A 23245-nucleotide genomic window follows, 5' to 3' on the forward strand; every position below is an offset into this window, starting at 1 on the left:
TTGTCGTTTCATCTTCTGTCCAACGGCTCTTTTTTACCCAACGACTATTTTCTGATTTGACAGGTTGTTACAATACGCAGTTATTTTTGAAGAAGATAATCATTGCCTTTTAAAAGCCCGTTTAGTTCCATATTTAAACTTCTTTCCACCCCTATTTCAAACTTTACTTCCACAATTTAAATTTCCTTCTCTTATATTCAAAACCCTAGAATCCTAAAACTCCTTAATGGCGGCATCTCTATTCACTTTCTCCTCTACTTCACGAAGGGTAATCCCTGCCCTAAACTCTCCTCCTCTTCCAATATACATCAAATCCACCAACGTTGTTTTCAACCCTGATATTCCAGATGTTCATCGAGGTCTTGGACTCGATGATTTCGTTAATTTCTTAGCCTCCTGCCGCCTCCGATACGCCATCAGTGACATTCCATCAGAGTTCTTCCCTGAACAAGTTTGTGAGTTCTACTACACCGCAACAGTCAATGATGAAAACAATGTCATCACCGGGACTATTGGCCGTGGAAGACACTCTGTCTTTATTACCACTGAACTCCTCAGTGTTGCACTCAGGTTACCAATCTTTGAACGCTTCTCTGAACTTCCTCCTATTGAACGTTGCCGACGTCTATTCGATCAACTGGGATATGATCACTCAAAGGCTGGTGCTCAATCAGCTCTTATTATGCGTCAATGTATGACCCCAGGATGGAAATTCTTCACTGGTGCTCTGTGCAAATGTGTGGGTCATAAGTCTCAAAGTGTTGATCAACTGAGCACTTATGAGCAACAAGTCGTCTGCTCACTTCTTCTCAATAAAATACTTGATTATGGGGGTTTATTCTTTGATCAACTTGTTCAACTTCTTCGTGCAAATGTACGCGCTGATCACGTTCCCTTTCCACGCTGGATTGCTCTTGTGCTCGATAAATTCTTTGTTGCAGATTACTTCTCACACCCTGGAAATCCCATCCAATGCCCTCGCATGTCAATTCGAATGTATCAAGATGATCCGTTGGATACTGACATCGGCATCTCTGATAGGATGAGCGAATGGATTGCAAATCCATACACTGTTCCTTCACTCACCGCTGATACTGATGAAGGAGCTGATGGTAACCATGCAGATCATGCCGTTCAAGAGGCTGAACCGCATGATGGTGGTCATTTCTCCCCTCAACTCTCTCATCATACAATCTCTGCCACTGAGAAAGTTCACTCCGCTCAAGAGGAACCACTGATTCAGGGGGAGTAACCATTTCAGGAGGAGCATCCCTCCCAGGGGGGAATCTACCCAAGGGGGACCAACCTTCTCAGGGGATGCAACCACACTCACAAGCAGCTCTAGGTACTTCATTCCTTCAAATTCCGGCCTCAGCATTTAATGAACTTCTGACACTGACTCGGGACATAGTCAGCGTCTTCTACGCATTGAGGCTGATGTTCATCAGCTAAAGAAAGTTCTCTTGCATACTCCTTCCTCTAGCCCCCAAACTGATGATGCTCAAAAAGGGGGAGATACTGATACTGATGATAATGTTGATGATGATGATAATGATACTGATGATAATGCTGATGATGATGATAATGTTGATAATGATGATAATGCTGATGATGATGATAATGTTGATGATGATCCAAAAGAGAGAGACACCGAACATGTTGACAACACCTTTGTTCAGACTGAATCACCAAAGCCGATGCATGAGTCTGACTCTGCGGAGCCTAATAATCCAGCAGCTACTGAAAAGCTTGTTGAAGATAGTGAGCATGATGATGAACAAGATGATGAATGTCAAATACTAGATATGAACTTCATTGATCTCTTTATTCCAGTCCAAGAAGAAGATTCAGATGATCTTGATAATGAATCTCAAAGGCCAGACATGAAATTCGTTGATCCCATTGTTGATTCCATTATTCCGGTCCAAGGAGAAGATTCAGACGTTGCTAGTGAAGATTCTCATCCGCTATCTCGCAAGCGCAAGGCAGCAGATACTGACTTGGCTCCTTCACACGCTGATACTTCTTTGTCTTGCAAGAAACCCAAGTCCATAGTCAGTATATCAAATTTGGCGGTTGAATGGAACATGTCTCCTGATCAAGTTAAACAAATTCTTGATGAATCCAATCAAGGTCAGCTTCTAAAGAACATTGCTCAAGCTGATGAATCACTCATTCAACATAAACTTCAGGCCAAAGGATCTTTTGAAGCTCAGATGCAGAAATTCTTGGAATTTCAGTCCAAATCTCAATCTTCTCAGCCTCCTCCTAGCAGCAGTAAGCCTAAGATTGATAGTGTTCTAGACAGGATTGATCGAAAGAGGTTTGAAGATGTTATTAGACGATGAGTGTGTAGTGATAAAATCATCAAAGTTAAAGCTTCCAAACCACGCAATGAGAAAATTCTTACGTTGCTGATTACTCGTCAAGGTCCACAACATTCATACACTGAAGTTGTCAAGAGGGATGAGCTGATCAAATATGGATATTCTGAATGGATGGAATTACTTGAATTAGCATCCAAGCAAACCTCAACTCACTCCTCTGAACTGACATGTGCTCTTCATCTGCTGATCAAGAAAGTTCAGCATTTGGACCTTGTTCCTAAAGAACGACCACAGCATCAAGGCCAAAGTCATCTGTTCCTAGAATTCGAAGAACCAAAATTCAAGTTGACAGTGAAGATGTGTTGGTTCTGAACTTTGGTGTTGGTGGAATAAACAACTCTCTTCCTATCGGTGTTGACCCAGTTCAACATAAATTTATCTCAGTTCCTGAACACGGGATGTTCTATCTCGACAAAAACAGAAAAATGTGTTTTCAGCGAACTGCTGAGATTCCAAGGGCTCCAACCACTCATCTCGTTGGATTAAGGTAAATGTGCATGAGTCATAAAGATCTCTCCGGAGAGTTTCACATCCTTATTGCTATGGAGCTGCTGAATAGAAGACAGGAGTTGCTGGATAGTCCTTACTGGCCAGTAAAAATAGAAGCTGAAGCTGAGTATGAAGAGTTCTTGTCCAGAGGTGTTCTAATTTAGTTGGTTTTGAACATCATCATATTGGGGGAGATTGTAAGGTCAAACCTTGAAATATGATGATGTTTGAAATAAATCTTTCAGCATCAGCGCATATCTCAGCATCAACATCAACATTTCAGCAGCTCAGTGTATTTAGATTTATTCAGTGCATTGTAACAGATTTTGTATTTATCTTGTTTCCATAGTTAGCGTAAATTAGTTAGCTGGCATATCCCTGATTTATAGGGATTGTCTAGAATAGTAGTATATAATCTTTTGTATCAGTTTGTGAAAGGTAACACCTTTCACAAACCCTAATAGCCGCTTTGTGCACACGATAATCTCTTTGTGAGATTATCTTTCTTAGTGAAAGTTTTTCTTTGTGAATCCTTATTTGTTCTTGTTTACTGTCATTGTTTGATAAATTGATTGATCTAAGGTCTTTTCACTAAAACTAGGGCCCCTTCGAGTTACGATTATTGTGTGTGTGTGTGTGTGTATATATATATATATATATATATATATAGTTTTAGATGATATAAAATATAATATGCAATACATAACAAAAGATTGTTGCAGTTCAGATGGTTGAGACCTTAGACTTTTGATTATTGAGGTATTGAGTTTGAATTTTGCAACATTAGAATTTTTTCATATTTTACTTAACATAGATATTTTGTGTGTCTTTCCAGGAGATGACGTTTCATTTTTCAAGAAGCAAGTAAATGTTGGATTGGGTGTCTAAGTTCATAACTATTTATGGGATGTACTTGACCTGATTAACATGGTCCATTTGGGTTGCATGACATTGCAATACTTAGATAAACTAAATGAGATAAATGACACTTAAAGATTATTAATATATTATAAGTTCTAATATATTCATAATATTATTTAATTAGTATTGAACAAAGAATTAATTTGTAATTAATTAAGTGATCAAAAAGAGACTAATTAAATATACGAGGTTGATTGTGTAAATAATCTATTCTTATATAGTGGGCTAATGATCCATGGTTTGTATGGATTTGGCTAAAACCCATAAGGTGCTCCATGGATAATTCATGGAGGTTACAAACCCATGGATCATGGAATATGAAAAGTCATGACAATTAGGGTTTACATGGTGTAACCCTACTTGTGCCACAACTATATAAAGACCCTTAGTCTAGCAAAATCGGCACTACTTGTACAAGATAGAGGGCTAGTCGATTTTGAGGTGTAAGTGAGCTTCTCTCAAGTCTATTCCAATAGTTGTAGTGTTGTGTGAGACATTTGAGACATCACACTTGAGGTGCTAGGCTCACAAGGTTCTCAAGGAATCCAAACTACAAAAGGTATGTTCTTCTTCTAGCATTTATGTTTAAAAGTTCCCCATGGTATGCTAGATAGGTTAAGAACCTTGGAAAGTCAAACATAGAACCAAGGTTTCTAGGGTTGCATGTACACCTTAGGAGTGTTAGAATGTTCAAAACCTAACAATAAATGTATATTGATGTCTCTTCGTAATACACAACTTAATGGCAATTTTCAAGATTGTTGAAGCATAAATAAGGTTAATTAAGGCATAAATAGGTAAGTGAGAAATCGAAGATGTGCCATCATGTTACTCTGAAATATGTAAGCCTTGTGCACTTGCAAGCAAAACATCTGATTCTTGATTCTTACATACTTGTATTGTGAAATCTCATACATGTGCTCTTGCAAGCAAAAATGTAACTTATGAGTTTTCTTGTGTGTCCTTTTGTGGTTAACATTACTTCTTTAAGCTTTTAGAGTTCAAGACATGTGATTTGATCTTTATTCCTACTCTTAGAATTCATGTTTTTGGTTATTATTTTATACTATATTTTTATAACTACTTCAAAGACTATATTTCTTTTGTCTAGCATTGATCAGTCTTCAAGTTTTTGTAAGACTATTGATTTGCAAGTTTATGTGTGTTCTTTGTTTTATCGTTTTCCTTTAACATCTATTATAGTTAAATTATGTAATGGGGTTTTATTAGCAGCAAAATCAAAAGAGAACTAAATACATAGTATCGCAAGTGTATTTCAATTTTCCAAGGAGAAAAATCAACTATAGAAGACACAATATCATATTGTTTTCCTTATAATACTAGTTTTATAATTGAAATTGTTTAATATAAATTATTATTATAACTAAAATAATAAGAAGTTACCTAACAACTTGTTGGAAGAAAACTTAAAAAAGCTAATCTATAACACACGAATGAAAATAGAAATAACACTCACATGAATGGTAATATAACCGACTAAAATCATAATATCATTTATAAAAAGGGAAATATCGCTAATAAGAATGAATAATCATATGAATTTTTGTAAGTATTTTTGTTTCATTATTTCATACATGAATTTTCATTATATTTTATGATGTTTTAAGGGACTATTTTTTTGTTTTGGCCTCCAGGCCTCAAAACTTATTGGACCGGCCCTGAACCCAATTTGTAAGCAGTGAAGAAAATATTAATAGATAAATATTTTTTTTCCAAAATGTATTTTACTAACAAAATTATATATTTTATTTACAAATTTATGGAGGAGTGGATAAACCACCTGGAAGAAGAGTTCAACTGTCCAAGGTAAAAGATGGCGGGAACTCTTGGCGCCATACCACGCACCCTCTCTTTGGCGGGCTATTTCATTCCTAATAAACCCTACCCCTACCGCCATTATCGTCATCCTACGTCTCGTTTTTCTCTATTCAACTTTTCGTTAAAACCATCCTTTCTTAGGCCAGTTTCAGCCATGTCCCACAACAACGGCAGCCCTGAAATCGAAGGGCCGATCCCAAAGGTTCAAAAAATTGACGATAGAAATGGAAACTCTGACCAGCCTCTTTTCAGAGTGAAGAAGCTATCTGAGAAAGCTATTTTGCCTGCAAGAGGTTCGTCTCTTGCCGCTGGTTACGATCTTTCAAGGTATGTAAATCCCCTCTCCTTTTTTCCTTATAAAAATCCACAATCAAACCCTAGTTGCGAAAATTAACGAAAGTCGGATTCGATTGACGATCCTACGATTCTTTTTAAGATTTTGATTTGTTATTGGTTCAGTGCAATTGATACCAAAGTGCCAGCAAGGGGTAAAGCACTGGTTCCCACAGATTTATCCATAGCTGTACCAGAAGGGACATATGCTCGAATCGGTATACATTTTGATCCTTCTTTGGTTTATTTTTATACAGTATACTAGGGTTGTGTTACTTACAGATTACAATTCATCTGGCTTATAGCTCCGAGATCTGGTCTCACATGGAAGCATTCAATTGATGTTGGGGCTGGTGTGATTGATGCCGACTACAGAGGTCCAGTTGGGGTAATCTTGTTCAACCATTCTGATAGTGATTTTGAAGTGAAAACTGGTGATAGAATTGCGCAGTTGATTATTGAGAAGATAATCACACCTGAAGTCGTTGAGGTTGATGATCTTGATTCAACTGTAAGAGGTGCAGGTGGGTTTGGATCAACTGGCGTTTAACAATCTGTACAAGTAATTATGATATTAAGAACTTTTATTCAATTAGGCTCTTAGATTTAGGAAGTTTACATGATTGTTTGCTATAAAACTGCTTGTGGTTTTTGTGGAACATTTCGTCGAACAGTTGGTGGGTTGTGAAAATGGTCATGTTGTTTTTTTTCTTGTAAGATGGTGCAGAAACCCTTTTAGCTATGGTCTTTTGATTTGATAAACCATTCAATTAAAATATCACCTATTAATCCGAACTAGATGCTTTGGTAAAATCGAAGTTGTAATTTACTCCCACGATAAAACAACTTTTGTATAAAAATGTTACCAAAATCTCACGAGAACCCATTTGTCAATACCACAGTAATAGCAATATCTAGAGTAAATTACATGAGTCGTTCAATGTTTGGTCCCTATTTTACTTCGATCGTTGTTTGGTTTTAAAGTTTCATTTCATCCTTTCTTAGTTCAAATTTACATGTTTAATCCTTTACAAGTTTATATTTACATGTTTAATTTTTTGCAAGACATGAAAGGACTATAATATCATTTTTTTATTTTTCATTTGTTTTTAATATTTTTGATTATTTTTAATTATTAAAAATATTTTAATTTAAATTGTGGGTCTATCTAACTTTAAACCTAATATATTTGTATCTCTTTTTCGTTTGTTGAACACCTAACCACCAGCACCCACCAATTATCTTCCTCTCTCTATTTGTTCTTCTCTAGAAATCACCATTGGAAAAAAAGCACCCACCTATTATCTTCCTCTCTCTATTTGTTCTTCTCTAGAAATCGAGAATCAAAAATAAAATTTCTGAAACCTATAACATGTAACCCAAATGATTCTAAAAACTGGAAATCATTTCAGAACACTTACAATAATGGTGAATCACAAATCTGAAAGGTATAACTCCTCACCATGTGTGTTTCTTATCAGACGGCACAAAGAAACACAAAACTACACACATCGTGCAAAAATATACAGTCTATGGATCAAATCCAATCATTTACTAAAATGACCTCCCCTGAAAACTCACGATCAAATCCAATCATTTACTAAAATGACCTCCACTGAAAACTCACGTATAGGGAAATCTACCCTCACTTCACCCCAATGGTGGACCTTAGTGGAGCATTGGGGTCCCGGGCCACTTCTCAATTTCTTGAATGTAGTGTAATTTTTTTTTCTATTAGGTGCATTGACTTGAAATACAAGGGACATCTCTACTAAAACACTATTACTGTGAATGGATCATCTGATCCATTAAGCCCATCTAGATAGATTTAATCATATTGTAAATGTTTAATACATAGTCAAATTGTATAGTCAATAGTTCCTATGACTTCTCCTATAAATGTGGATGACCACAACAGTGTAATCAGCCTATATAAGGCGTGTATTTCATCCAGCAATACATAACTTAAAATCATTAATTAAATACCTTTATATGGTATCAGAGCTCCAATAGCTCCTCTGAGCCCTAATCGATCCAAACCCCTTCCGCTCCGATAATCCACAATGCCTATCATCGAAGTCACAGCACAAACACACTTCCCAATTAAGCTCAATGCCACAAACTTCCAAGTATGGAGAAAGCAGGTTATGGCCACTCTAATCGGCCTAGGTCTCGACAAACATGTCGACGGTTCAGAAGAAGCACCAGCCAAAACACTCGTTGGTGATGTCACAAAAACCAATCCATATTACAACCCTTGGTACCGCCAAGATCAGATTCTTCTTGGTGCTCTTCTTGGAAGTTGTACTGACACGATTCAACCTATTGTTTCCTCCGCAGAAACATCTCGTCAAGCATTCAAAAGACTCAATGACAGCTACGCAAGTGTTTCTCGATCCCGTATTATATCTCTCAAATCACGCCTTTCCAATAACCCACGAGGCTCTCGACCAGTTGCTGAATTCCTCAACGAGATGAAGACTATTTCTGATGAGCTGGCCCTAGCTCAAATCCCAATAGAAGAAGAAGACTTAATTGTTCATATATTGGGCCAACTCGGAGAAGATTATGCCCACATTGCCGCAGCCCTAAAAATCAAAGATACATCCATTACATTCTCTGGTTTATTCGACAAACTTGTGGACCATGAAAGAACCCTCAAAGATACTCAACAACCATTTGTCATCACCACAGTCAACAATACCCAGACACAACAATCTCGATTCACTCCTAGACAGAACAATAATAATCGCTCCTTTAACAGGTCAAACAATGCCTCTGGTAACAGGTTCAATCGCTATCAAGGTTCTCCCAATGGTAACAATTTTTCTCCTCGAGGTAACAGGAACTCTACCTATTGCCAATATTGCAATATTTCAGGCCATGAAACAAAGGAGTGCAGAAAGTTAGCAAGGTTCCTAAAAGAGAACAACATCACTATTTCTCTGAATGCATCTTCTCCAACAGTCAACATGACTACTGCTGGCACTACAGCCCCAACGCCACCTTGGATGTTTGATTCAGGGGCCTCCCACCATGTGGCATCCAACCCTGCATCGTTCCACACCTTATCGGAATACGGCGGACCTGATGAGATAGTGTTAGGAAATGGTACAAGTCTCTCTATCTCTTACACTGGTCAATCCTTCCTTCCCACCCAATCACGTCCTTTAAACTTACAAAATGTCCTATTTGTTCCTAAATTATGTAGTAATCTTGTGTCCATTGCTAAACTCTGTAAAACTAACCATGTTTCTGTTGAATTTTTTCCCAATCACTTTGTTGTTAAGGATCTACGCACGGGGGCATGCCTCATGCGGGGGGTGAACGTCAATGATGTCTATTATGCAGCTATTCGATCTCTTCAAAGTTTTCCTCAAATAAACTCGGTTTCAGCTTCATCTGGATCGCTTCTTTCTTGGCATCACAAGCTTGGCCATCCCTCCATCAAAGTCCTCCAGCTACTTCTCAAAAGCTTGAAGTTAGAGTCTCCAAAAATATCCAATAGTTCTTTTCATTGTGATGCATGTTCAGTTGATAAAAGTCATAAGCAACCATTTGGTAGCAATTCTTTCACTGTCTCGAAACCATTAGAACTTGTCTATTCTGATGTTTGGGGTCCTGTTCAAAAATCAAATGATGGTTATGTCTATTATGTTATTTTTGTTGATTTTTACTCTAAATACACATGGCTCTACCCAATGAAAAAGAAATCAGATGTTTCCACTCTATTCCCTCAATTCAAGACTCTTGTTGAAAAATATCATAATACACCACTCATCTCTCTATTTACTGATAATGGGGGAGAATATATTGCTCTCACAAAATATCTCCAAGATCAAGGCATTTCTCACTTTACTACTCCTCCCCACACCCCGGAACAAAATAGGGTGGCAGAAAGACGCCACCGTCATATTGTCGAGACTGTCCTTTCTCTTCTTCACCATGCTCAACTTCCCCTCACCTTTTTGTCTCATGCTTTCCAAACAGCAGTTTATCTAATAAATCGCTTACCTACTTCAATCCTTCGCCACATATCTCCGTATGAAAAACTCTACAATAACTCACCCACCTACACTAAACTAAAACCTTTTGGCTGCTTGTGTTATCCATGGTTAAGACCCTATGCTGCCACTAAACTCCATCCCCGATCAGCCAAGTGTATATTCTTAGGATACTCTCCATCCAAATTTGCCATCAAGTGTTATGACCCATCAACCCACAAGCTTTACCATTCCAGACACGTAGAATTTATTGAATCAATCTTTCCGTATCACTCCACCTCACCCTCCCTGTTACCTAATGCTACCTAATGCTAATGACTTCCTCACAGATAATACCACCATGCCTCTAACATACCAACATATCTCTCGGATTCTTCCCGATGAACCTCCTGCCCCTGCTCCGGAAAACTCACCTGCCAACCCTGTCGCTGCAACTCCATCCACTTCTACTGACCCACCTACAACTCCATCCCCTCCCCCGTCACCTCCCTCCCCGGAACCTCAACCCTTATCTACAATCAATCACCGCACCAACCCTTTTCCACCACCACGAAACAGAACCTGCAACCCCAAATACTTCAATAATAACCTTATTAACACCACCACTCTCCACCCTATTCCCACTACTATTGAACCTACCACCTACACACAAGCCTTAAAAGACTCCCATTGGCGCCATGCTATGGATAATGAATTCAATGCCCTTATACAGAACCAAACTTGGGAGCTTGTTCCAGCTACCTCCCACACACCAATTGGCTGCAAGTGGGTGTTCCGAATCAAACGCAAACCCGATGGTTCTATCGAAAAATACAAGGCAAGACTTGTGGCCAAAGGCTTCCTTCAACAATATGGAAAAGATTACCTTGACACCTTTAGCCCGGTCACTAAACCTGTCACCATTCGTACTATACTATCCATTGCCTTATCCAACAACTGGCCACTACGACAACTTGATGTCAATAATGCCTTTCTTCAAGGCACTCTCCATGAGGAAGTCTATATGACCCAACCACCTGGCTATATTGATCCACAATTTCCAAAACACCTATGCAAACTCAAGAAATCCATCTATGGCCTTAAACAAGCACCTAGAGCCTGGTACAATGAGCTTACATCTTTTCTGCTCACCTACGGTTTCAAAAAATCATCTGCCGATGCCTCACTTTTTATCTATCACTCCAACAATATCATTTGCTACTTCCTAGTTTACGTTGATGACATTGTCCTTACTTGCAATAATTTAGCCTTTTTATCCTCCTTTATCACAGCTCTCAGCAATAAGTTATCTCTCAAGGATCTAGGCATGCTTCATCATTTTCTTGGTGTTGAAGTTATTCCCACCAAATCCGGTTTGTTCCTCTCCCAACATCGTCATATCCAATATGTTCTCACCTCATTTCACATGGAAGGTGCTAAATATGTCACGACCCCTCTAAGCACTTCAGATCCCTTAACCCTTCTTGATTCAACACCAACGGTTGATGCTACTTCTTATCGAAAACTCGTTGGATCTCTTCAATACCTAGCTTTCACCCGTCCAGACATCTCATTTGCTATCAACAAACTCTCCCAGTTCATGCATGCTCCGCGTCAATCTCATTGGAAAGCTCTTAAACGTCTACTTTGTTACCTCAAAGGTACCATCCACCATGGTCTTTTCCTAAACCGTAACTATCCTATCACTCTCTCAACCTTTTGGATTCCAATTGGGGTGGAGTGCACGATGCAAGTCGCTCTACTACTGCCTATATTCTTTATCTTGGATCTAATATTGTCTCCTGGCGCTCTACCAGACAAAAATATGTGTCCAGATCATCAACTGAGGTAGAATACAAGGCTCTTGCTAATGCTGCTGCTGAACTAAGCCCAATGGTTCCACTCCCCATGTTTCTGATCCAAAAGAGGCCATTTGCTTTTACTGCAATCAAAAGGGGCATTGGAAGAGATCTTGCCCACAATATCTGCAAGATATCAAGGATGGCAAAGTGAAGCCATCCTCGGCAGGTATTTACACTATTTATGCTAATAACTCATTATCTTCTCGTTCATGGGTCCTTGATACAGGATGTGGATTTCATATCTGTTCTGATTTGCAGGGGCTAAGGGAAAGTGAGGAGATAGAGCATGGGAGAATAAACTTGATCATGGGGAACAGAAAGTCTTCACCAGTTACCAAGATCGGAGTTTATCAACTTTTGCTCAGTAATGATGTTAGATTAGATTTAATAAATTGTTGCTATTCGTCTGAGATGGCGAGAAACATTATTTCATTTCATGCATTGCTCAGACAAGGTTTTAAATATTCTTTTAATGATTTGAATGGTTCAATTTCTGTTTATAAGAATGGTGTTTTTGTGTTTGAAGCTTTACCTTGTGATGGTGTGTATGAAACAGTGACTTGTGTTGATAGCTTAGGAAATAGTGTACTTAATATTGACTTGTCTAATAGTGTAGACAAGGCATGCTTGTGGCATTGTCGTCTTGGACACATTAACAAGAAACGCATAGCCCAACTCCAAAAGGATGGAGTGTTGGAATCATTTGACCTAAAATCAGATGATATGTGTGAATCATGTCTTTTGGGAAAGATGACAAAATCACCATTCACAGGGTCTTGTGAAAGAGGTGAAGGTCTGTTGGATCTCATACACACAGATGTGTGTGGGCCCTTCAGATCAACCACAAGGGATGCTAATCGATTCTATGTGACTTTCACTGACGATTATAGCAGATATGGTTACATCTACTTGATCAAACATAAGTCAGAAACCTTTGAAAAGTTCAAAGAGTTTAAGCATGAAGTCGAAAATCAATTGGGCAGAAAGATCAAGATACTTAGATCCGATAGAGGCGGGGAGTATCTTAGTACCGAGTTCAACGACTATCTGAAAGAATGTGGGATAGTCTCACAATTGACTCCTCCTAGGACACCACAGTTAAATGGTGTAGCTGAGAGGCGTAATCGAACCTTGTTAGACATGGTTCGTTCTATGATGAGTCGTGCCTCGCTTCCTATTCACTTATGGGGGTATGCCTTAGAGACAGTCGCCCACATCCTCAATCTTGTCCCTACAAAGAAGGTTGCCAAAACACCTCACGAAATGTGGACAGGGAAAGTTCCCTCGTTAGCACATATTAAAGTCTGGGGTTGTGAAGCTTTCGTAAGACGAGAGACTCACAACAAGCTAGCAGCTAGAAGTGAGAAATGTGTTTTCATTGGTTACCCAAAGCAGTCTTTTGGATATTTGTTCTACACACCTAGTGAAAACGTGGTGTTTGTAGCTCGAAGAGGAGTCTTTCTAGAAAGAGAGCTCATATTCAAAGAGGACAGTGGGAGTACCATTGACCTTGAAGAGATTCAAGAGTCAACCAATGAAGGAACCTTATATGACACTAGCACTAAACCAGAGGAAACAGTTCCTGTTGAACCGGTTGATAAATCATTACCTCTTCGAAGATCCAGTAGGGTGAGTGTGCCACCTGAGTTGTATGGTTTTCATATTACTTCAGATGGTGACACATTCATAAGTGACAGAACACTGGTAAACTTAGATGAACCAGTCACTTATAAGGAAGCAATGGCAGGCCCAGAGTCTTCCAAGTGGAAAGAGGCAATGGACAGCGAGATTAAGTCCATGTATGACAACCAAGTTTGGAATTTGGTTGATAGTGCACTAGGTCGGAAGACAGTTGGGTGCAAATGGATCTTCAAGAAGAAGACAGACATGGATGGGAATGTGCATACGTTCAAGGCTCGACTGGTTGCAAAAGGTTTCACTCAAACCCCAGGGGTTGACTATGATGAGACTTTTTTGCCGGTGGCTAAGATTAAATCTATTAGGATATTGCTCGCCATAGCCGCCTTTCATGACTATGAAATATGGCAGATGAATGTCAAGACTGCCTTCCTTAACGGGAAGTTGGCTGAGGATGTTTACATGAGTCAGCCAGAGGGTTTTGTTGATGCAAAGTTTCCCAATAGAGTATGCAAGCTTGAGAAATCCATTTATGGATTGAAACAAACATCTCGCAGCTGGAATCTTTGCTTCCATGAGAAAGTCAAAGAGTTTGGTTTCTCTAGAAGTGAAGATGAGTTTTGTGTGTATATCAAGGCTAGTGGGAGTATAGTAACTTTTCTGGTGTTATATGTCGATGACATATTACTCATTGGTAACGACGTTCCAACCTTGAATGAAGTTAAGTCTTGGCTTGGAAAGTGTTTTGCCATGAAATACCTAGGAGAAGCCGCCTATATTCCTGGGATTAGAATATTGAGAGATAGAAAAAAGAGACTAATTGGACTTAGTCAAAGCACATACTTGGATAAGGTACTAAAGAGGTTTAGTATGGAAAATTCCAAGAAGGGAGAGCTACCTATCCAGAGCAATACCAAATTGAGTAAGACTCAATGCCCGAGTACAAATGAGGAAATAGATGACATGAGTCGTGTACCTTATGCTTCCGCTGCCGGATCGATCATGTACGTTATGACATGTACTCGCCCTGACGTGGCATTTGCTTTGAGCATGGTCAGTCGCTATCAGGGAAACCCAGGTAGAGCTCATTGGATAGCCGTGAAGAATATACTCAAGTATTTGCGAAGAACAAAGGACTGGGTCCTTGTACTTGGTGGCAATGATACTTTGAGAGTAGATGGTTACAGTGATGCCAGCTTTCAGACGAATAGAGATAACTTCCGTTCTCAGTCAGGCTGGGTATTCTTATTAAATGGAGGAGCAGTTACTTGGAAGAGTTCCAAGCAAGATACGGTGGCTGATTCTACTTGTGAATCAGAGTACATAGCAGCAAGTGAAGCGTTGAAAGAAGCAGCTTGGTTGAGGAACTTCATCGGGGATCTCGGAGTTGTTCCAACCATCCAGAAGCCTATGGAACTGTTCTGCGATAATGAAGGAGCGGTTACCTTGACAAAGGAACCGAGAGATCATGGTAAAACCAGACATATCGACAGAAAGTACCATTTCATCAGACATATAGTAGAAGAAGGCCATTTTATAGTGAAGAGGGTGTCATCTGAAGATAACCCAGCAGATCCCCTCACAAAGGGTCTGAGTAGGGCTAAGCATATTCAGCATGCTCGGAGCATAGGACTGAAAGATGATATTAGTTTTAGTAGTTAGATTAGTTTTCTGAAACTTGTAACAAAGTAAATGTAATTGACTTTTGGTGATTAAATAATAAAGTATTATTTATAAGTTTGGGTTCTACCTTTTGTCAATTGTTTATTATTGTGTTTCATTTTGCATATTTTACTTCCCGAATAATGAGATTATTCAAACTCCACAGTCGCTCGTACTTTTGGAAGTAAGCAGTGAATCAAGACTGTCATGAACTGGATTGTAGATTGTCTAAGGATAGACATGTTGGATTAGTGTCTAAGTCCATAACTATTTTGGTATGTACTTGACCCGATGGTGCATGGTCCTTTTGGGTTGCCTTCACCAATGCAACTTGATTGGAGAAATAAATAGAGAGAGAGGTTATTATGATTTATTAATATGTTATAAGAATAATATATTAAAGGAGAAATCATATTTGTTTAATTAATATTGGTCAATAATTAATTAAGAATTAATTTTGTGATCAAGTGTAATTAATTAAACTAGAGGGGCTGAATTGTAATTATGTGATAGTTACAAAATAAGGTAAGGATTATCTTATATATATGGTGAACGAATTTGAGGTGTAAATCTCTTAGAATTCGACTAGGATAAGGATTTCTAGGACTTATCTTATGGTTGCTTGGTGGACAAGCAACTAGATAAGGATAAGGACTAAAACCCTAATCTTTACACCTATATAAACCCCCTAAGGCTTGTGAATTCGGCCAACCCTTCCCAAGAGGTCCTAAGGACGAATTCTAACCTCCTTTCTCTCTCTTTATACCTTCTCCACTTGCTTATGGTGTTTGTAAGCCATTAGAGGAGTGACACTTGTGACTCTCAGCTTTCCAAGGTCAATTCAAGGAGGAATTGGATTGTTATTGCTATATAACAATCAATGTGTGTTCTCAAACCTAATTATATGTTAATATTGATTTCCATATGCTAGAATTAGGGTTTATAGTCTTGGATTCAAAGTATGTACAATAGAGAAACCTAGATCCGAGCATTAGGGTTTGTATGAGCACATAGGATGTCTTCTGACCAAAACCCATCAAGATATGGCAATGTATTTGTTGCAACGTTCATGAGTACTCAGAAATTGAGATTTGAGTATTGGATAAACCCTCGCTCAGAGTATTACTTCATGGAATTCATCACGAGTAATACTGAGACGATAATATCTTATAATCTTGAAACAAAGATATATGAGTTGTGATTTGCAAGTCAGCTATGCATTGGTGATATGAAAACGCATCAGTAACTTGGTGTTATAAAACGTATTATCATGTATGGTTTGATGAGTAAAAGATACAAGCATATGAGTCAATGTTTATTCGTTCCTTTTGCCCTAACGGGAAAAGCGATATCTGTGGGCCCCTCGATGATTTGGTGTTGACTTGTGTGCTGGGCCCAGCCAGGACTAAATTGATGTGTTCAATTAGAAGTCTTACATCATCACAAATCAGGAATCGGGAAACATAGATTCTGGACAAAGAGGTTGATTGCATTCCATGTCTTTTGTCTAGGGATATCTAGCAGAACGAAGGATTATATGATCACTTATCTTAGGACACGTAACTGACTGGGTAAGAGTTCGGCAACAGCTTTTTGGAAGCTACAATTTGCTGGTCAAATTTAAAAGGCATACTAGCAATTATAGTTACAGACTTATCCAAGTGGGAGACTGTTGGATTAGGTGTCTAAGCCCATAACTATAATTGGTATGTACTTGAATTGATAGCAGCACAGTCCTTTTGGGTTGCCCTCAAACCTAGCAACCAGACAAGGGAAATTATGAAAGGAGAGATATTAATTTATTAATAGATTAATAAATTAATATAAATGAATTTATTAATATGTTAAAAGATTAATATATTAATAAGAAATCATTTTGTTTAATTAATTGTTAGCCAGAAATTAATTAGAATTAATTTTGGGGTTAAAAGAATTAATTATAGAGTGCAGGGACTAGTTTGCAATTATCTAATAGTTGAGTGGAAGGCTTTAGAACCCCCTTGGATAAGGGTGGACGAAATCTTTAGAGGAAACCCTAATAATTTCGTCCATAGGGGCTTGGATAAGGCCCTTGGGTTTGCTTAGGCCCTAAGCAAAGGATAACTAGGGTTTCCCCTAAACCCTAGATCCCTCAGCTATATAAGGAGCCTCCTGGTTCATGTTTTGGTCACTCTTTTCTTTTGAAGAAACCCTAAGGGCCGAAATTTTGCATACTCCCTCTCCCCTATCTCCTCTACTTTCCTTCTTGCTAGTTTGGGTGTGATTCCATTAGAGGCATTACACTTGTGGTGCTAAGCTTCCAAGAAGATCAAGATCAAGATCAAGGGAATTATCAATTGTTTACTATAACAATTGAAAGGTATGTAATTACTAAACCCTAGCTTGTTAATTTCGAAATTAGCCTCTCTCCTCTAGGGTTTTTGTTTTGCAATTCAAAGTTGTATGTTCAATAGATAAAACATAGATCCAAAGTAGGTTGCATGTGAACTTAGGAATTGTTTTCTAGTTTATTTGTTTTACCTAAAACCCATCAAGTAAGCCCAACATACTCCAAGGTACTCCCAACATACTTCCTTCCTCACTAGTACGCCCCACGTACTCTTTGTGTACACCCCGTGTACTCGGCTTAGCCTGAAAACACGAAACTCCTGAAGGCCATAACTTCTTCATTATAAGCCCGATTACGACGATCCTTATATCCATGGAAAGGTGAAGAGAAACCCTACAATTATATCAACTCGTACCTTCCTTAAGACCTTCCGAACAAAAGTCCATTTTCCACAAAAGCCCGAACTGCCACTTTACCGACATACCCTTATGCTCCAAAACACGAACCGAACACCCGTATCACTTCTAACACATCACGCACACCCAAATGGCCCTAGATCTTACCTTTTCGAAAGTCATAATCCTTATGATGACCGATCTTCGGGCCACATACTCATACTAAGAATCGATTCGAAACAGGATGTTACATTAATCCCGAAGTATGGATTAGATATAGTCAATTATCCATAGTCTGAGAGTATGGAATGGACATTGTTATTGATCCGAGAGCATGGATTAGACATACCGAATCGGGGAATATGGATTAGGTAAGGAGGTTAATTTTAGATTCGGGAGTATGGATTAGGTAAAGTGGTTAATTTTAGATATGAGAGTATAGATTGTGTCACTGTGAGGATCAACGGGGTGGAGTAAAATTGCTTATATGAGGTGAAATTATATATACTGTGAGTTTTAATATATATATATATATATATATATATATATATATATATATATATGTGTGTGTGTGTGTGTGTGTGTGTGTAGCATTGTGGGATTGAAATCCCTATGTACTCACTAGGTTTTCCAACCTGACCCGCTCAGTTTAATTGTATCACAAGTGTCGATACGAAGCTACATTACACTGAGAGATTAAAGGAGATGTATATCACTAATATAAATGAATGTAATGTTTGTTTATGCTTATGTTTATATATTGACGATGACATCCCAAAGTTTTAATATAAACAAAATACATTTATTTGGAAATGCTTTGATAATATGTTTATCATGTTTTTTGGGAACAAATTCCGCAATATTATTCTTTAAAATTAATACTCTGATTTTCAAATTAACATAAATAAAATTTTTAAAATGACCGTGAATTTGGGGGTGTCGCATGTGCACCCGTACAGGTCCCTGAAAAAACTAGGGCCTAAATTTTAGCTAACTTATATAGTAAATATGTTGATATATATATATATATATATATATATATATATATATATATATATATATATATATATATTCCATTACACAAGAGTTTGAGATATCTGATGGATCAACCTAACTTGAATACGAGGCAACGTAGATGGCCTGACGTAGTAAATGGCTGCGATTATGAGATTTTGTACCATATGGGTAAGGCCCACATGGTGGCCGATTCGTGGACCCGCAGGGTGGTTAATACTTTGATTCAAGATGTGTATTTGAGGATGACGGTTGTGTTTACAGTTGTGGATTAAAATATGTTTCAGATACTTTAGATAATCACGGAAAAGCGAAGACTTGATTATACACTCCGGCTTGCAGATTTTCAGGTTTAAGATATATGTGACTTATACCCTTTGAACGAAGATATTGCATTCCAAAATCATTTGTTTATATTAAGCTGTTAATTATTTAGAAATTTACAATTTCACACAAGAAACCCAATTTGACCCACCAACCCGTATAAGTAAACGAGTTGACGGTTCGTATACGTTTTACGTTCCAAACCCGCCGACTCGTGACATGTCAACCCATGACCAATATAATTAAACGGGTCGTGTTGGGGTTGGTATATTCTGACCCGCCAACCCGAACACGACATGTTTGCCATGCCTAATACCAGAGGAAAAGACACAGAAGCACAGGGACAAGAAATATATAATAGGTTGATATATGTGTATTTTTATTGTTGTTCATTTTATATAAAGATTTTCTTTTATATAAATATATTTAGTTTTAATGTGTTTTAATTTTAGTAAAATTTGACATCTGTAAGAATAAAATCTGATAATTCACCAGATAAGTAGTGTAAAAAATCCTGATCAATAAATCGACGATAGATAAATAAATGTGATTTTTATTTATTTTAAAAATAATTCATTTTATTATATATAATTTGTTTTAACTTTCAACAGTAGATCGATATATAATTTATTTAACTTTGATTTATAATTTTTGAGTCAACCTAATTAAACTAAAATCCTCAGCCCGCGTAAATTTCCCACACAAAACCACGCACCTTTTCAATTTACTTTACTCCATAAACACCGTTGCCAAGTCACCGATCCGCATGATATCCCACGACATCGTAATCGTCAGTCATCATTCATCAACGGATAGAAATGCATCTAAGTAGCAGCCTCAGGTTTTAAATCCCCCGCTCACCCACTATATATACAAAACCATCAATTCACACTCATCATAAGCTTCATCTACATTTCTTTAGATTTGCAAAGTGTCAGGTACTTTAGTTCGATTAACAACTTTCGATAGAATCTACGTTCGGTTTAAATTTTATTTCTTTGCGTTTGATTTAAGTTGAAGTTCGAACTGTTACTCGATTCTTTTGATTTCAATTAATCTGCTTTTGTGAAATTTCTAATTTTATTTGATCTTCAAATATCATAGATTTCGGAGCAATTTGAAGATGTCTGGACGTGGGAAGGGAGGAAAGGGATTGGGAAAGGGAGGTGCGAAGCGTCATCGTAAGGTTCTCCGAGACAACATCCAGGGAATCACAAAACCGGCGATCAGACGTCTTGCGAGAAGAGGAGGTGTGAAACGTATCAGCGGGTTGATCTACGAGGAAACTCGCGGAGTTTTGAAGATCTTTCTAGAGAATGTCATCAGAGATGCTGTTACCTACACCGAGCACGCACGCCGGAAAACTGTCACCGCCATGGATGTGGTGTACGCGCTCAAGAGACAAGGCCGAACTCTCTACGGATTCGGTGGTTAGGGTTTTACTAGTGTTGGTGTTTCTTTAGTGATTTCTACTACTTGTTGAAATCAACTGTTGTAAGTTTTATGCTATTTCTTAAACCAAACCAGAAGTAATAGACGGATTTCCTATTTCGGTTTCGCCAAAAACAAAATCAAATTGGTTGCTTTATAACTGTGGTAAAGGATTTGTGTAATTTGGTTTAATTGGATTCAGTTTTGGATGACATTTCTGCTGATTTGCATAAATCTGTCATACATGTCCGGTTGACTAATTAAGCAATTTCATTTTTCTCTCTTAAATCTATGGCTGGTCTAGCATATGATGAAATGCACAATCTAATTTCTTTTCGTTTTGACTATCTTAATGTAAAGTGTAGCGATGTATTTGGATTCAACCTTATTACGAATAGAATTACTTCATCGATTACCTCTGAAATCAAACTTTGGCTTAGGAGTTAGGATGTTGAAACGCACAGTCTAATTCCTTTTGGGTATTTTGATGGAAACTGTAGCAATCTCTTGAGATCCAACTTGTAAGCGAATAAAATTACATATCCTTGTCGACATGCTTGGTTTTTCAGAAGAAGATATCACTTTGCGTATAATCAAGAGTTCAAAATAATATAGTTGCTGTTGCAGCCATGTTTTTTTTTTTCACTGCAGTAGAGATGACCCTGTATTCAAATAGACGGATGTGATACAACGGTTCCTTATTTTATTGGGAACGACAAATGATTAATCGGAAGCCTACCCACATATTTCAACGAGTACCTCGGTTCCTTATTAATGGATATATTGGCAACTTCCCAACGTAGTTCATTGAAAAATAGTAAGATCCTTAACTTTTTACAATAATATAATATAGGGCTAAGCAAAAACCTGGACCGAAAAACCGATGGTCCGGTTTTTAATTTTTAAAAAAACTGCAAATTTAGGTGCGGTTCGGATTTAGGTTGTATAACCGCACCGCAATAATTGAAATATATTTATTATTATATATATAAAAACTTGTAAAAATGGTCTTTGTGGTATGTATTTATGAAGTTTAGTTAAAACCTCAAATATTTTGGTTTTATGGTATTTTTTGAGATATTTTGTTTACAAAATTTAGTTATTCCGTAAACTGAAATAATTTTAATACGTATTTATTTTTTATTTTTAAGTTTAATAATTATTTATTCATTTTAATAATTAAAAAAAGTCCACCATGTCTCTCTCTCGCTAACCTATACACATATATCACATTTAAAAGTTACATTTCTCATAAACGTAAATAAAGATACATAGTGCTCTGGCTTCATTTCTTTCAAAAGATAGATTTGACAAAAAATGCCATCCCATCTAGTCTTCTTCAGAGCTCACAAGGATAATATACAACATCTTTCTGAATATGGTTTTGGCAAATCCAGTGAAGCTCTGTTCTTTGCTTTCAGAGCTGACATAAATGACAAAAACTACATTGATTTCCAGATCTAGTTATGGATTTGTGAAGATCTTATTTCCATGTCCTTTTAGATGAAGGCACCTATTTGCATATCTCTTTCAGAAAACATCGTCCTTAGTAACGATCCCTTTCCAAAACTTGTTTCTTTATTCTCTATGTACCACCATTGGCTTACAGTAGGCACACTCTCACTGGAGCAGCAACGATCTCAAGGTGATGACGAGAAAAACTCGATGTGTTCACATCTAGTCACTAAAAAACCCTAAATCTTCATATCTCGGTTTGACTTCTCCGGTGGCGGTGACCACGATGGAGCTAAAGATCGCGATTGTAGATCCGAAAACCCTTCTCATCAAAAAGTCGAGGATTACTTATGATGGTTGACGGATCTGATGGCTTCGACAAAGTGTTGTCTTGATCTTGAATATCTTTATCTTCTTGTTAGAAGATCTAGTATGCCCAAGAGTTATTATAGAATGATATTGCTAATAATATATGATCTTATAGAATCACACCTTATAGCAAGTTATCATCAATTGATTATTTATTAGTATAATCTGATTATTAATAAATATATCAACATTTGTATCTAATTGGAAAATTATTATTTCATGGAAATAATATTTTACTATTTGGGAATTCATTATTTATGGAAATAATATTAATTTGAGAAATAACAACTTATGAAATACATCATAAAGTGTGACGTCCCAAAAATTTAGGCCAAAAATTTCATTTTTAACTATAATAAAAACCATCCTTCAAAACATATCCATAAACCATAATAAAATCAAGTATGATCAAACATCAAATACATCATAGTAAAGTAAAGTACGAAACATCGTGATGTGTGCGATACGATCACCCTAAGCTCTTCCCCTTGGATCCGGAAGTACCTGAAATATAAACTGAAAACCGTAAGCACAAAGCCTACTGAGTTCCCCAAAATATCACATACCATACATATCAAACACATGATGTGTGCGATGTGGGTTGCTCCTGATCCTACATCGGCTTGGAAGAACAACGAAACATTTCTTTATAAAGGGTGTGGATACCTTCCTTGTCAAAAATCGTTTTAAATCCATGATCACAATGGATCCCATAAGAACTCTATAGTTAAGTGTGCTCAGGCGGGAGTAGTACCAGAATGGGTGACCCCCTGGGTAGTCCTCGTGTCGAGTGGCCCAAAGCGGACAATATTGT

The 23245-nt window shown here is 37.6% G+C and overlaps 2 protein-coding genes across 2 annotated transcripts; both read left to right on the top strand.

Moving 5' to 3' along the window:
• Positions 1-5611: 5611 nt before the first annotated feature.
• On the top strand, positions 5612-6660 carry LOC111909470 (deoxyuridine 5'-triphosphate nucleotidohydrolase). Its single transcript, XM_023905297.3, has 3 exons — positions 5612-5963; positions 6096-6187; positions 6275-6660. Exons 1-3 carry the CDS (start codon positions 5632-5634, stop codon positions 6517-6519), a joined length of 669 nt encoding a protein of 222 aa, XP_023761065.1. The 5' UTR covers positions 5612-5631; the 3' UTR covers positions 6520-6660.
• Positions 6661-19986: 13326 nt separating this feature from the next.
• Positions 19987-20724, top strand: LOC111909474 (histone H4). Its single transcript, XM_023905300.3, has 2 exons — positions 19987-20114; positions 20281-20724. The coding sequence occupies exon 2, from the start codon at positions 20300-20302 to the stop codon at positions 20609-20611; it is 312 nt and encodes a 103-aa protein (XP_023761068.1). The 5' UTR covers positions 19987-20114; positions 20281-20299; the 3' UTR covers positions 20612-20724.
• Positions 20725-23245: the final 2521 nt, after the last annotated feature.

Source organism: Lactuca sativa, chromosome 8 (genome assembly GCF_002870075.4).
Source record: "Lactuca sativa cultivar Salinas chromosome 8, Lsat_Salinas_v11, whole genome shotgun sequence".
NCBI lineage: Eukaryota > Viridiplantae > Streptophyta > Magnoliopsida > Asterales > Asteraceae > Lactuca > Lactuca sativa.

Bases quoted from the DNA above. Each gene is read 5' to 3' on its own strand.
- LOC111909470 (XM_023905297.3), top strand. From the start codon at position 5,632: ATGGCGGGAACTCTTGGCGCCATACCACGCACCCTCTCTTTGGCGGGC. The intron at 5,964-6,095 runs GTATGTAAATCC...TTATTGGTTCAG, and splicing joins GCTGGTTACGATCTTTCAAG to TGCAATTGATACCAAAGTGC. The intron at 6,188-6,274 runs GTATACATTTTG...TCTGGCTTATAG, and splicing joins AGGGACATATGCTCGAATCG to CTCCGAGATCTGGTCTCACA.
- LOC111909474 (XM_023905300.3), top strand. From the start codon at position 20,300: ATGTCTGGACGTGGGAAGGGAGGAAAGGGATTGGGAAAGGGAGGTGCG.